Source organism: Quercus lobata, chromosome 5 (genome assembly GCF_001633185.2).
Source record: "Quercus lobata isolate SW786 chromosome 5, ValleyOak3.0 Primary Assembly, whole genome shotgun sequence".
Lineage (NCBI taxonomy): Eukaryota > Viridiplantae > Streptophyta > Magnoliopsida > Fagales > Fagaceae > Quercus > Quercus lobata.
This window is the reverse complement of record NC_044908.1, coordinates 28,331,802-28,346,905: the sequence shown is the minus strand read 5'-3', so window position 1 is coordinate 28,346,905 and position 15,104 is coordinate 28,331,802. Positions and strand designations below refer to the sequence as shown.

At 33.8% G+C, this 15,104-nt stretch overlaps 2 protein-coding genes across 3 annotated transcripts; both read right to left on the bottom strand.

Moving 5' to 3' along the window:
- Positions 1–435: 435 nt before the first annotated feature.
- On the bottom strand, positions 436–3,600 carry LOC115988805 (DCC family protein At1g52590, chloroplastic). Of its 2 annotated transcripts, XM_031112419.1 has the most exons (6): positions 3,475–3,576; positions 3,298–3,390; positions 1,981–2,038; positions 1,291–1,398; positions 877–969; positions 436–755 (listed from the first exon to the last, which is right to left on the bottom strand). In XM_031112419.1, the coding sequence occupies exons 1-6, from the start codon at positions 3,491–3,493 to the stop codon at positions 674–676; spliced, it is 453 nt and encodes a 150-aa protein (XP_030968279.1). In that variant the 5' UTR covers positions 3,494–3,576; the 3' UTR covers positions 436–673. The 2 variants fall into 2 exon arrangements, with proteins under 2 accessions (XP_030968279.1, XP_030968278.1); XM_031112418.1 differs by having other exon boundaries at positions 3,298–3,600.
- Positions 3,601–5,589: 1,989 nt separating this feature from the next.
- On the bottom strand, positions 5,590–10,408 carry LOC115992505 (pentatricopeptide repeat-containing protein At1g52640, mitochondrial). The gene is made up of 2 exons (XM_031116712.1): positions 8,593–10,408; positions 5,590–5,855 (listed from the first exon to the last, which is right to left on the bottom strand). Exon 1 carries the CDS (start codon positions 10,284–10,286, stop codon positions 8,700–8,702), a length of 1,587 nt encoding a protein of 528 aa, XP_030972572.1. The 5' UTR covers positions 10,287–10,408; the 3' UTR covers positions 5,590–5,855; positions 8,593–8,699.
- Positions 10,409–15,104: the final 4,696 nt, after the last annotated feature.

Below are 15,104 nucleotides of genomic sequence, written 5' to 3'. Positions count from 1 at the left end.
ATAAATAAAAATAAAAAGTCTCTTTGTTGAGTTTATTCGTATACTCTAATATAATTCCTTGGAGAATAGATGGGAAAATTTAAACAAGAAAATGAAAGAAATATTCACACGAGAGATGCATACTATGAGTAATGAGCTCTTAGCAGGGGGTCTTCCCATACATAGAAGAAAATGAGAGAAATGTCAATAATTTTTATCTTAAGTAGTGATATAAAAGAGATCTTCTCAAAATTGTAGTTTCTTGAATAACATTTTTGAAAGAAGACTTCAATAACCACCTTTAAGCATTATTTCAATATGTCCAAATGGGTTACTTTTTTTTTTTTTTCTTTTTTTTTTTTTTTTTTTTTTTTTTTTTTCTACTATTTATTTGCTCCTATTAATTGCCAAGAAAATAGAGGGGAAAGAAAGAAGGAAATTAGAATCTTACAACCATTTTTCATTGGAATTTTGTAGTCATATTATTTAATTCTTCTTTTCCTTCTGCCTGGCAACACAATTAAGTCACTTGAAAAGCTAAGCTATATAACATACACAAATAAACATCAGTTGATAAATATCATTACAACTTCAATTTATTCTGGGAAAACAATATTAGTGGACCACAGGAAGAGACCTTACTTTTGGACTTTACCGTATATTGAATTAATCTAAGTATGATGAATAAATTTGTTTATATCTCACATGATTCTGAGCGGCCAAAAAATGTGTAACGGTTGTTTGCCACATTATCATATAGGAAATCCCTTATGAACCTGCAATCATCCATGAAAAGGGATAAATAAGTGATCATCTCTGTTTGCTTCCATTAGATTCAAATCTGAAGTGACAAACAAAACAGCACTGGAAACTGGAAACTGGAAAGGTAGTACTTACAAAGGCACAAACTTTAGAAAAAGTGCCAACTGAGGGAAGGGTAAGTCTATGTATTCCATTATTTTCAGCACAGCTTCTGACTTGATGTATGATCTGAAATCCAGCATGGTTTCTAAGTTTTCATTGGGCAAAATATCTTTAGATCTATCTTCTATGTCCTAACTAATAACCTCTTTTTGAACAAAAAGAAACTTGTAGTAATCCATTGGTTGACAAGTAGCAGGAATATGGATATTTATTCAGCTAGGAATTGTTGAATTTAGAAACCAATCTTTTCTCTGTGTCCAACATCTTCACAACCAAAATGAACTACTATGGATGATTTGATGATTGGTAATTGAATTCATGCAGTTATGCTAGGTACATGATTATTGTTTATCACAATTAAGCGAATTGAACCAGTAATATACAAACCTATCCTTTTCAACAAGTACAACACTGGAGATATCATCAGGAGCTCTTCCAGACCTCCTAAGTAATTTCTTGCCTGCTTCACTTTGAAGAGGCTCAAATCTTATGCTCCTGTTAATAATGAGATACAAAAGAGCAAATGAATAGATCTCAAGTGGTAAAACTACTCTATAAACATGGTAAGGAATTCATTTTAATGAAAATATGAAAGTGCATATAAAGACTTTTTTTCTTTTCTTGCAGAAAAGAAGCATTCCCTATCTATTTTTTTAGAAAGCTCATATTTTATCATTAAGTCTTTAATATGGATTTATCTTGGAATAGCATCAGCAATAAAATTACTCAATGGCCATTACAGTGAAACTCAGGATGAACCTCAACCAGGACCATAAACGTGAAGGTTAGTGACTTAGTATCTTATTGAAACTCAAGATGCAGAACACATTTTTGTAACAAGGTAAATTTCCAATGCGAAATAACTTCAGCCTAAAGAGTTCCTTCCTCATTTTCTTTCATCTTCCAGCAAACATCTTAATTAAAGTGGGCCTAAACTCACTAATTTGTTTGCATGTGGATACCAAAACCGCCCCCCAAAAAAAAAAAAACAAATATTACATGTTAATTGTGAGCCATTAGTCCACACATTTGAGAATCGTTGTAATCAGAATTTACAAGAAGGAAAGAAACACTGACCTATTTCGATCATTTTCACGCACAAACTTCACACCCCCATTACATAAGTTGCATACACCTGTCAAACCAAATTTAGCATTTACTTACCAGAACAAAAAAATACAGATACATCAAACAGAAAACTCGGGTAGAATTACTTTAAACTTTGTCATTCATTAATTGCCCCTTAATTTAATTTGTTCAGACTCTGGGAAAGAAAGTATATATGCATTTCATGTTACATAAAAACTACAATTTGCCTATCCAAGCACCATTCTATGCACGTGTATAGTAGTTACTTGAAGTTAGTTATCAGATAAGCATTCCTGTCCTCTTTATTTACATTACATAGTAAAAGAAAAACAAAAGCTTCGGTCCATGGGCTTAGCTGGACATCCTACAAAGAGTTAGGATGGGGCAAGTTTATAAGAGCCCATGAGTTGCAAAATATCTTATAATAAAAATCTGATCATTCATTTTGGGGGTGGAACAAACAAGAAATTTGTTCTGATATTAGTTATTTATATATTTTTTTTTTTAAAAAAAAAATTTAAAAAGAAATATACTAACAGAAGAAAATACTCCAATTCACATATAAAAAAAAAATGCTATATTTCTTTCTCCAAATACATTATCTCTTACAGAATTTTACTAATACATTGCTTTTGTAAAGTGAAATTGAGAAAACCATACCAAAGATTGAATATTTCACACTGAACTAAAGATTAAGATTGAAAAGAAGACGTCACCAAAACTTCACAAAAACTTAATTAGTAATTTCACATTTATAATGGGTTTAAATAAAAAATATATTATAAAGATTTAAATAAATATTATCTAATTCATATCTAAATATAAGAAAATGCTCCAATAAGGCCTCAAATTGTTTCAGCCAAACATAAGCCTAACTATAATTTGACCAAAAAAATTTGTAATAAAACACAACAAAATTCATAATATTCCTAAATGAGCCTAGCTACCACAATTTGCAATTTTGAAATTTGTCTTTAATAGTCCATATGTGAGAAATTGTTGTAAATCAATTTTTGGGTGTCCTCTATTAGTTCTATTATAGGACTATAAACTAACATTTTTTGAATCATTCATTCAAATGAACCATTTTTGCAAATTTCAACCAAAAATTCCAGTACTCATCTAACAGAATCTCGTCCCTAACACATATCATATGAAAGAAACAAGTACAGTTATTGGTTTACTTTGTATTCTTAAACTTAAGATTTACATGGTAGACTAAATAAACGCATACAATATTACATAAGACATTTAAAGAAATAATTTTGGTCCACATATACATATGTATCTATATTACGTACGTACCATCAAATAACATGATGGGCCTTGAGTCTTGTTGGAAAAAGCTCGAAGTTGCTTCGACCCACTCCATGCTTTGGCTTCCAACTCGACCTGGAGCTGGAGATAGAGTAGCAAACGGACTCAGTACTCTCTGTGGTCTAACGTGCGCATGGCGTGGCACGTGCAAGCGTGCGCACCCACCCTGAGCCAGTAGCGCCATGAGGAAGAAGAAGCAGTGCTTTTAGTCTCAACTCTCAAAGAAAATAATTTTTATAAGAAGTAAAACACACTATGAAAAAAAAAAAAAAAGTGAGAAATTAGTAGGATTTTCCAGGATGTAGATTTAAAATCACCTAGAAGTTTTTCATAATTACAGGGAATACCCTTCTTTTCATAGCGTGCAAGCGATATGCTGCAAAATAAGGAGTAGAGGAGGAATGGGTGGCTAGTTTTGTAAAAGTGAAGTGATGAGTCATTTTATATTTATTTATGTGGATTATTTTCTTCCACGTGCGAGCACAAATAACACTCGAATTTGATCGAGTTGAGAATAAACAACAAAAATATACAAATAGTAACAAACTAAAACTGTTTTGTATACCAATCAGTCTAATCGTGATTCATGACACAACAAATTGGTAAACAATAATATAAAAAAAAAAATTATTACTTCTTAAATGATATAAATAAAACATCACAGTAGCAATTTATTCAGACAATTTTAAGGTAAAAAATAGACAAAAGTTACTTCTTAAATGATATGAACATACTAAAATTGTTACTTCTTGGAACTACTATTTTTTAATCATTTGTTGAATAAACTATCATTTTCTTTCTCTTTCCTTATCATGTCTCTTTCTTTTTCAATGTCCTTCTTTATATTCAACTTCTTACGTAGAGTTTCTTTTGAGTTGGTTAGTTTATTGGCTTGCTTTTTCATTATTTCTATCATTTCTTTTACTATTCCTTTCTTTTAACATTCCTTTTTCTTTGTCTTTATCAATTATGTTTAGGTTTTCTTGCACTATTGTATCAGTTAATTTATTCCGATTCTTGAAACCTAGAAACAATTCCTCCAAGCTCATAGCTATCCCATCCTCAGCAACAAACATAACCATGAATTACCTTTGGCAATAAGTTAATGCAATCCTGGTTTCATTCCAATATGCAGGCTATGCAGCCACTTAGAACTTTGGCAAAACCAGGATTGCATTTAACAGATGAGCAATACCAACACCATCACAAAACTGCACTCATCATAAATAATAAGCCTGTTTTTTTATCAAAGCAGTATTAAAAAAAATTAGAATTTTTCACATAGATCTCAAAGCTGCAATTATGAAGTTCGCTTAAGCACTCACATCTCTTCACATCTGATAGCAATCCACTGGGATATATCATATATCCATTACTCTCAACGGAAAAGCTGCAACATTTGAACAAAAAACCAAACCGATTGTCTGCAATGAATGCCAATTAAGATTGACTCAGAATATCACAAAACCAACTAGATCCCTATACCAACCATAAATCTATCTCCATCCCAATCATAATTACAGAATTCAACATTCTTGATTCTGCAAATCATTTCTCATTAACTTTCCACGCTGAAAAGACATTCAGAACAAACAATTACAGAACAAAGTACCCTCGTTAACTTTCTCCATATAAATTGCTTTCCTTCCTCTTAAATTTTAAATGACTATGCTTCACATGTAGCAAACAAATATTAAATCCCAAAAAATTCTTTGCAGACTATCTGCCAAATACTATATGTATCACAAAGATCCAAAAATTTTTGTAAAAGATAAAGAAATGAGAAATTAATTTGTTAGTGGGAGTTGTAGCCATTGACTTCAACCAAGTTTGTAGCCAAACTTTGTCAAAAAGCTAATCAATCTGCATGACAACTCCCTTGCTGATGGGAGTGTTTAACTGAGCACTCTAATCCTTCCATAGCAACTGTTGACAAGCCTGAAATGAATTTGCATCAAAATGAAAGCTAACATCTCTACAGAAATAATAGCTCCTGAATCAGTTTTAATCTCCACTATTTTCATATCATATTCCATGTCAACAAAATTATCTGATCAATGCCCCACAGCTCATCTATAACACTAAAACAAATTCTCAAACTGAGAAAGAAAACCGAAAGCCACTTAATCTCCCTTAATTAATCCATCCCTGCAAACCTTCGACCATCTTCAAAGCAACTGTCAGCATTAAGCCAACCACTTCACAGAAAGTTCCAAGCCACAAATATTACAACAGGTAGCAGTCTTTGTGGTACAACAAAGTCCCGAAAGAGTGTCAATGGAAAGAAAGAAGACGGTAAATTCAAATAAAAGAATGAGTTTTCAATACTACTGTTACAACTACAATTGGATATTCCATATTCCTGGATTGTTAAGCCAGACAACAGCATGCCAATATGGTAAGATTCAGAACAATAATTTCCTAACTATTGAACATTATATAGAAATATTGAGGTGATACTTGAGAAAATCAAGCCATTTTTGCTGCAAGCAGGTCAGCTGTTTCCTCTTAAATATTTACATATGCCAAAAGCTCAGGCAGCCTAACTGCAAACACCAGAAAATTTATAGGAATCAGTAAAAGCCTGAAACACACAGAAACATAAATTAAAAAGAAGGATTACTTTCAAACAATACCAAGTCAAATTACGTTGGCATGTTATCTTGAAACATGCCTCATGAGATGGGCAAAATATACTTTTTATAGAGATTCTGTTCATTTCAAAGAGGGGGGAAAAACAAAAGATTCCAAATTCAAACAAATAAAATTCCAAGTTATACATTGGCATCAAATGCTTATGCATATAGAGCCTATTTACGCAAAGGTGTGCTTGACATGATATCTTTTGTATTTATTGATAAGATTAGAAAGAACTAGCCCATTATCTCCACTAAACTATGCCTCTATCTTTGCTCTCCATAACTTAACATCTCAGTTTACATAATTATACAGTAGCAATTGACTAAACAGCAGTACAGGACCCTCATCATTTTTCTTAAATGACAACTCTCTGTCTGTTTTGCACACAATTTGCTGTCATACTAGCAGTTACCCACCATCAGAACAGAAGCACACATAACCCTCATAACAAATAAGCATTGGTAACTACCTATACTTGTAATATTAGATAGCATATGGAAATTCTAGTGAATAAAATCCATAAATATACAGTGATAAATATAGGATATAGCATATACACATAGCAATTAAAATAGGAAAAAAAAACACACACACACACACACACAAAGTAAGTGAATATAATTGTCATATTAGATAGCTTATAGCAAAGAAATTTGTAGATAATGGCCTATGAATTTCATGCCCCTAACTTATGGCATGATTGAACCAATGTTATATATTTTCAAAAGAAGAATTAATATTTCAAATTAACAACTGGAACTGATCTATCTCCCTCTCATATCCAAAAAGCTAAGAACTCTCTGTTAAGTTTACAAAGAAAATCAACAAGAACAACATTATGCACTGCAATGGAAAAGTAAATCATGAAGTTCTTAGCATATTGCTCACTTAGCATATGCTGCCTCAAGCGCATGTCACTAATTTGTAATTCCTATAGAGAGAAAAAAAAATAAAAATAAAAAAAAAAATAAATAAATAAAATCCTCAAAATTGTGTCACTAGACTTGTAAAACTACTCCCATACTTAGCTTAAATAAATAAATATAACAGAAAAGAAAAAAACTCAATACCCTTTGACAAGTCATGCTGCCTCAAGCTTATGTCAGTATGAAGTTGTCTATTAGGTTAAATGAACTTGGTGACAGAACAGAGTTCTCCAGGGGCAAATTGTAAACAACCAATCAAACGGAATCAGCTGTACTGCTGCTACACACAGAAAAAGCTAGCACAAAAAACATGCTAGAGATGTTTTTCTTAATAAGATCTAGAGCAGTACCATATCAAATTTCAAGAACCACAGGTCTACAGCTATCATGGTCGGATGACTACAACACAAAACTTACAATTAGGGAACCAAAAATGCATCATATCATCAAGAAAGATGCAAAAATTGTCTTCTTTAACAGCAGAGAGGGGTTTCTTGAAACTCGAAATCAAAGTTCAGACCATTGAATCAGAATTTTCAGGGTTTACTGAAAAATCATCAATGAGATTCTTGAATGAAAAACTCAAGACAGCCCTCCCTCTAGACTCATCCTCTTAAAAACTGACAGAATGAGTGTGCAATTATTGAGTTTTTATCATTATTATTTTATAGTTACAACAAGTGGGGAGGGGGATTCGCACCTGAGTTTGCATAATGGAGACCAGGCAGTGGCCAATTATTGAATATTTGAACGTAGAATAATAAAATTTCATAATCTATCAATTAATTGGTATCATAAAAGCTTATCATTAAGTAAGAAACTAATGTTAAGTATGAATTCATTGAGCTCATGAGAATGACAGCCATACCAATAGTTGCAGAAATATAATGAATAAAAGTATCAAATTGTCATAGTTCCAAAGGTATTATTTTAAGTATGAACTCATGAGGATGGTCCAACAAGCCAATCATCTATATTCTTGGTAAACACTGCCTACCAAAGCATACGATCAGTTTGATTATCAGAGGGCCGAATAAAGTACCCAAGAGTGCAACCACCTCTTACAATTTCTAAAGCGAATTTTCTCAACAATATCAGGCGAGCCAGTTTATGGACTACCTAGAGTGGATGCTTCAAGTGTCTATGAAGTCAACCTTGAGACTCCATGACCACAATGACACTTAATATTGGTAAAATATATTAATCCTCAAGAAATTGATTTTGAAAAACATTTTGTTTTGCTAAGCTATTAAAAGTACCCCGAATAATGACATAACTAATCAGTCCTGTCCACTGAAATAGGTGATATCCAACTGAAAATTATTAACACAAAAGATGTTGTCAAACTTATACCAATGCATCATTCATAATTAATAGTGCCTCATGCATAAAGTAAATTGCCTCACTGAGTTTTTCATGGTATTTTAATGTACAACAAAGAAAATGAAAATAGAATTTCCAATGAAAAAATAACAACCACTATTAGCAACTCAAATTTAACTACAACATTTTGGAAAATAAAAGCTTCTAGACATTGTTAGACACTATTACTAATTGTTCACCTTCATTTTTACTGTGACAGAGCAATCTCAAATCATTCAACCTAGGTTTTCTCTACTTATTTATCCTATAACAATAATTGACACAGCATATACAAGTAGACTATAAGGTCTATGTTTAAATAAATAAATAAAATATTAAAAAGGAAAAAACGTACACAAAAGGGAACTACTGCTGGGAATTCATCCAGAGATTGTTCTTAGAAGAAATACATCCACTTCATCTAGATGATCATAATTCCAAGATGCTCATAGCCCATTGCTCTTAATCACTTTCCAGATCTGTTTCTTCACTTCTTGAAGTCTTATTTGTCTTATCACCTCTTATCATGTTTGCCAGCTCCTGAATTGAACAAGAAGTGCTTCTCTCCATCTTATTTGCAAGTATCTCAATCTGGTCCAAGAAACCTAGCTCTAATATGCGGTTCCTCAATAACTCAATGGTAGAAGTATATGGCGGTATTCCTTCATCAACCATCATCTCAAAGTACTTACATGCCTCCTCTAGTTTACCTTTCTTCTTGCATAGACCATGAATCATGACAGCATATGTTGACACGGAAGGATAAAATCTTCGCTCCCCCATACTCTCCCAAACTTCAGTTGCCCTATCAAATCTTCCTATCCTGATAAGCAATTTGAGCACCATATTATAGGTATGTCGGTCTGGCATGCAATTATCTTTCTCCATTCTAGAAATCAATTTAAGAGCCCTATTCACCTCAGAATGATCGCAGTGGTAAGCTTGCAAAGCATTGTAACTCCATGTATCCGGCCAAACTCCCCGCTCAATCATCTCATCTAGAAGTTGGTAAGCCTCATCCACCCTATCATTTTTACAAAGCTTCTTGATAATACAATTGTAAGTATAAACATTAGGCAAAAGCTCATATCTTCTCATTCGATCAAGCACCCTAAAGGCTGAATGCATATCATTTGCTTCACAATATGCGCGGATGAAAATCGAGTAAGTAGAAGCATCAGCATCAACTCCATTAGACCCCATTTCCCGGAAGATCTTATTCGCTTCATCCACATTCCCAGCTTTGCACAAAGCCTCCAACAAACTAGTATATGCTAACACGTCCACCTTACATCCTCGTTCAAGCATTTCATCAAACAACTTACGTGCCTCATTTGAGTCACCAATATCCCCCCACCCCCTCATCAAAATACTATAAGTTTTTGCATTCGGCTCGAACCCAATCTTCACTTTATCAAAAAATTGTTGAGCATGTCTTACATGCTTCCTTTTGCATAACACATACAAAAGCTGATTAAGATCATGAATTCCCGGCTTGATACCAAACTCAACCATTCGATTGAAAGCTCGAACCGCATCCTCAGGAAGATTAGCTCTACCGTAAGCTCTAAAAACAAGCCAGAAAACTTCAGAGCTAATCCCAACACATTGAGAGTCTCTCATTTCTATTAGGAAATCCCATAATATAGCAAACTGCTTACTACTTCCCAAGATATCAACCAAAATCTGATAGCTAATAACACTATGCTCAAAACCCGGAATTCTTTTAGCCCAAAGAAAGAACCTGTGAGCTGAGAACCCAAGATTTTTGCACCTCTTCAACACTTGCTCGACCATGTTTGTGGATATTTGATTTGAAAAAGTGTTGAGAGAAAGTTCTAAATCATTATGGGGGTTCCGGTGATCACTGAGTATGCGAGAGATTTCGTTAACGAGGTGTGGTGATGATGGGTCCGGCACTAATGAGAGTTGTGAGGCTTGGGAAGAGAAAGGGTGGATATTTTGGGGCTTGGGTTTGAGACGAAAGTGGAAGAGAGTGTGTAAGATTTTGGGTTTAGAGGACAGATACAGAGACCTAGTTGTGGCCATCTTATGATTTGTTTGCTGTAACAACTTCCTAGTACTTATGTATTATTAACATTATTGAAGACACAAATAAAACACAAAGTTAAGAACCCAACTAAAGATTACACGATATATACTTATCAGCTTGAGTAATGTGCTCTCTCACGTATTGCCTCAGAGGTCTTAGTTAACAGGTTGAAACGTATGTTCCCTTTCATGTTGTCTTTCTTCTTTTTTATAGATAATATACTTGTTGCTTTTGAAGGCATCGTATAAATCAAAAAAGAAAGGGGAAGGTAGAGAGACAGCCTTGAAACTTGATGTAAGTAAAACGTATGACAGGAGAGAATGAGGATACCTGGATAATATAATGCTTAAAATGGGCTTTGATGGGAAGTGGGTGGATATCATGGTGAGATGTGTTCAGGGTCGGTCCTAAATATTTTGGGGTTTAAGGCTAGAACTAAATGAGACTTTATTTTTTTTACTTATGTATTAATTAAATTAATATTTATTTAATATTTTTATATTATAATATATTTCATTTAAAATCTATTTTTCTTGTCTTTTGAGATGCAAATTGACTAATTAAATTTTTGTATTCAAGTTCTTCTAACATCTCATTTTCAATCGATAATATAGCTAATCCATTTAAACTTTCTTGAGACATTATCGATCTTAGATATGATTTTATTAATTTTAATTTTGAAAAAAAATTTTCTGCAAAAGCTAGTGTAAAAGGTATTGTTACTAAAATCCTATAAGCAATGCATGTATTTGGAAATGAATCTAATCTTTTTGTATATTTTAGTATGTCAATTGGAGTATAATCTTTTATTTGTAAAATTTCTTTTAAAACTTTTAACTCTGAAAATAAATATAAACCATCAATATTATAATAAACATCATGTTTGAGAAAAGATTCAAGTTTAAGACAGTATTTTTGTAAACTATTATCATCTAGTGATTTCAATTTTTGTAAAATTTCTTGCTCGTTTGTAATATTTTCATCTAAATTTTGTGTTATATTTTGTTTATTACTAATAACAAATTTATCCATTGATCATTTTTGAGACTCAATTAATTTTTCTTTTTTTTTCTTTTTTTAAAATTTTTCATATCCAGATGCATATTTTCTAATAGACATTTCTAATCAAACAATATATTTATAAAGACTAAAATAAAAAATAACTTTCAAATATAGAGTAAATGAGAAATAAAACCTGGTTTATATAAAAAGTATTGTTGTAGTTTCACAGAATAATAACAAGTTTTTAGCAATCTCAACCTATATAAATAAATATTTATTCATTATATTACCAATAACTAAAATATATATATAAAAACACAAGATTAAAATTAAAAAAAAAAAAATTAAGCACAGCCATAACAAGAGTACAAGCCCAACCAAGCTAAGAAGATGCCAAGATGGCCACACAAGTCTTATTAATAAGATCCACCCACAAAAAACATAAAACAAATCCTATTACACCTATAACCAAAAAAAAAAAAAAAAAAAAACCTTAAAGGCCCAAACGTGAAACGTCCAGTCATAACTCAATATATATAGCCCAGTCTTAACAAATCTAAAGTAGAGAAAGCCAAGCCTTATAAGTTATACCTCAAAAGTCAAAAAACCATTCTGCAAAATCAAAACACAGCAACGAAAAAAAAAAAAAAAAAAAGGCAGTCGGCTCAGCAGTCCTCACTCCTCAGAGTTTTCAAATCAGATGCGATCAGATGATTTAGATCGGAGAAAGCTTGAGCCAAGCAGCCAACAACAGTGGATGATGCAGCGTGGGCGTGTAGAAGCAGAATCTGTAACACACAATTACTACAATTCTTCTACAAAACCTAAGTTCCACAAGAACACTAGGCTAGTAGGCAAAATAATAGAGAAAGCTTCTCTAACAAGTTTTTATTAATCAACACATAACATCCATCAACCTCTCTATAAAGAGTATTTGTAGGAATAGAATTTCTCCTACTCCTTTTAGGAAAATAAATAATAAACCTACTTCTATTTGAGAAAGGAAAAACAATTTAACTAGGAAAAAAAAACAATTAAAATCCTAATTTAATAAGGAAAAAGAAAACAACATAAAATATTAAAATATTTTATTCTCCATTAACCAATCTGCATCATTCTCTCGGGGTTGGGGAAAATTCGTCCTCGAGTTTTGTGGCAATCTTCCACGATCAATTGGAACCCCGAATAATCCTCTCCATCCTATTCTTCTGTGCAAGACAAGACGAATCAGTATGCTACTTATCAATCTTTTCTCACTCATAATAAATCTTGATGTACGGATTTTTATTCTTGACTTCTTTTGCCATGATGGGATATATGAAGCAAGTACTAAAAAAGAATCCATGCACACATCCAAAAACTTCATATTTCCTCCTCGACAAAGATTACTTAAAATCACTCGTTCATGCCTGTGGTTGACCTCTATCAATTCTTGTTCAATAAAATCTTCCCAAAAGGGATCAATAACGTTTTCCATTAATCTTTCCAAATTGATGTTAACTGTATTACCAAAGAAATTTGAGAGAAGCTCATCAACCCCAATGAAATCATAGTGTCTAATGTGTTCAAGTTCAAGCTTTAATAGATTGAAACTTTGTTCATCAATTGAGAACTCGTCTACTACTGAACAAACTGATTGTACCAACCTATGATTGTAATTAGTAAAATCAATAACCTTTTGTCTTTGAACGTCAAAAGTCTCATCAATGGTGTGAGTTATGGGCTCACCTTGTATGTATATGACTTTATTTTTATCAAGCTCAATCTTGTCTTCTTGGCTAAAATCTTCAGGATAGTCATCATAAATTGGTGGAGAATCCCAATTTATTACACAGACTCTTTCAATGTATTCATCCTCCTTTTTGATATTGTAGTCCTCCTCCTCGACATCAAAATACTCCTCCTCCTCCACATAACATGGATTTCGATGGCAGTTTTGAGGTTGGTTTTCAACAGCTAAGGCGGTGAGCTGCTTTGAAAGCGCATCAAGCCACTCCTTTGTTCGTTGAAAGAACGCCTCTAATTGTGCATCGCGTGCAACCTCATCGCATTCATACACGTCATCTATGGCAACAAGTCTTCCCTCACATGCTCCTCTTTGTGCCATGGTAGGAACCTAACTTGGCTCTGATACCAACTGATGCAGCATGGACGTGTAGAAGCAGAATCTGTAACACACAATTACTACAATTCTTCCACAAAACCTAAGTTCCACAAGAACACTAAGCTAGTAGGCAAAATAATAGAGAAAACCTCTCTAACAAGTTTTTATTAATCAACACATAACATCCATCAACCTCTCTATAAAGAGTATTTGTAGGAATAGAATTTCTCCTACTCCTTTTAGGAAAAGAAATAATAAACCTACTTCTATTTGAGAAAGGAAAAACAATTTAACTAAGAAAAGAAAAACAATTAAAATCCTAATTCAATAAAGAAAAAGAAAACAACATAAAATATCAAAATATTTTATTCTCCATTAACCAATCTGCATCAGTGGAGAGAAAGAATGAGAGAGGCGGAAAGCAAGAGTTGAAATAAAAAAGTAAAGCAAGAAGGAGAAAGAGAAACAGTAAAAATTTTAGGTATTTGAGGTTTTTTATTTATTTTGATTATTGATTGTTTTGTGGTTAATTTCTTAGATCGGATTTGTAGTTTATCTGGTTGAATTTTGGTTTGTCTAGAGAATAATGATGTTATTTTTGAGACAATTGATTTTATTTAGACCAAAATTTTTTTTTGTGTTACCAATGTTTAACCGGGTGTAAGGACACGATTTAATAACGAACCTAAACAGTATTGGGTTCGCACATAAAAGGCCCAGACAATATGATTTGTAGAGCGTGGGTTTGAAAGGCTAGGCCTTGGTCACCAGGTGGTGGGTTTTTCGTGGTGTTCATAGATGGTTCAGTTTTCTTCACCCCTGAAGTCTTTCTCCTGGAGGTGGGCTGGGAGGCTCTGGTTTCTGACCATTTTTCCCAGCCGCTTTCTTGGTGCACCTATCTTTTTATTATATAGTCCGTCTTGGTTGATCCTAACCCTCCACTTGTTGGTCAGGCATGTGCTTATTTCTGTATCCATCCCATCAACCGTCCCCTCTTACTTTCTATTAGTTGCGTAGATCGAAGTTTACACCGTCCAAACGTCTTTTCTCATTAATCGGATCTGGGCGTTGGCAGAGGCATTTAATGCGGAGGGGACGCATTTTCCTTGATCCAATCCTACACCCTGCTTCCCTATGGGCCCCATTCCACTCACATCCCCTTCAGGGGGCTGTTTGGGGATAGCCTCCACCAAGATGTTGGTCTTCCCATTGAAATTCTGGAATGCCGAGGACAGGGTAGTTTCTCAGCCGTTCCCCTTGACACTCCGGCCATCGATTATTCGTCCTTGGCAAAATACCTCCTCGGCACGGGCCTTGGGCTAAGATAGAGTTTGGGCCGGATTGTAGACCTCTCGGACCCACAATAGCCCCTCAAAATCCTGCTATCCATCTCCTCGGACGGATAGGAGGGTTTTGATGACATCAGAGATCTGCCAAAGCCTGTCAATCCTTGTCACCTATCGGTTCCCGAGGTTTTTCATCTACCCAAGGCACGTTCCTAGAGCCGTTGGAAGGCGAAACGTGGCCTCATTAAATACGGGCGGCTTTGTGCTTCCCACGTTCTACGGTATGATGGAAATCGAACGGTGGTGATCCTCTGGTCTTCTTGGGCGGGAAAAGGTGTGCAGTTACCCTAGAAAGTATAAAAGATTTTTTTTCTTTGGGGATGGATCCGTCTCTTCAGTTCTGCACTTAAGAGTTTTAGTGC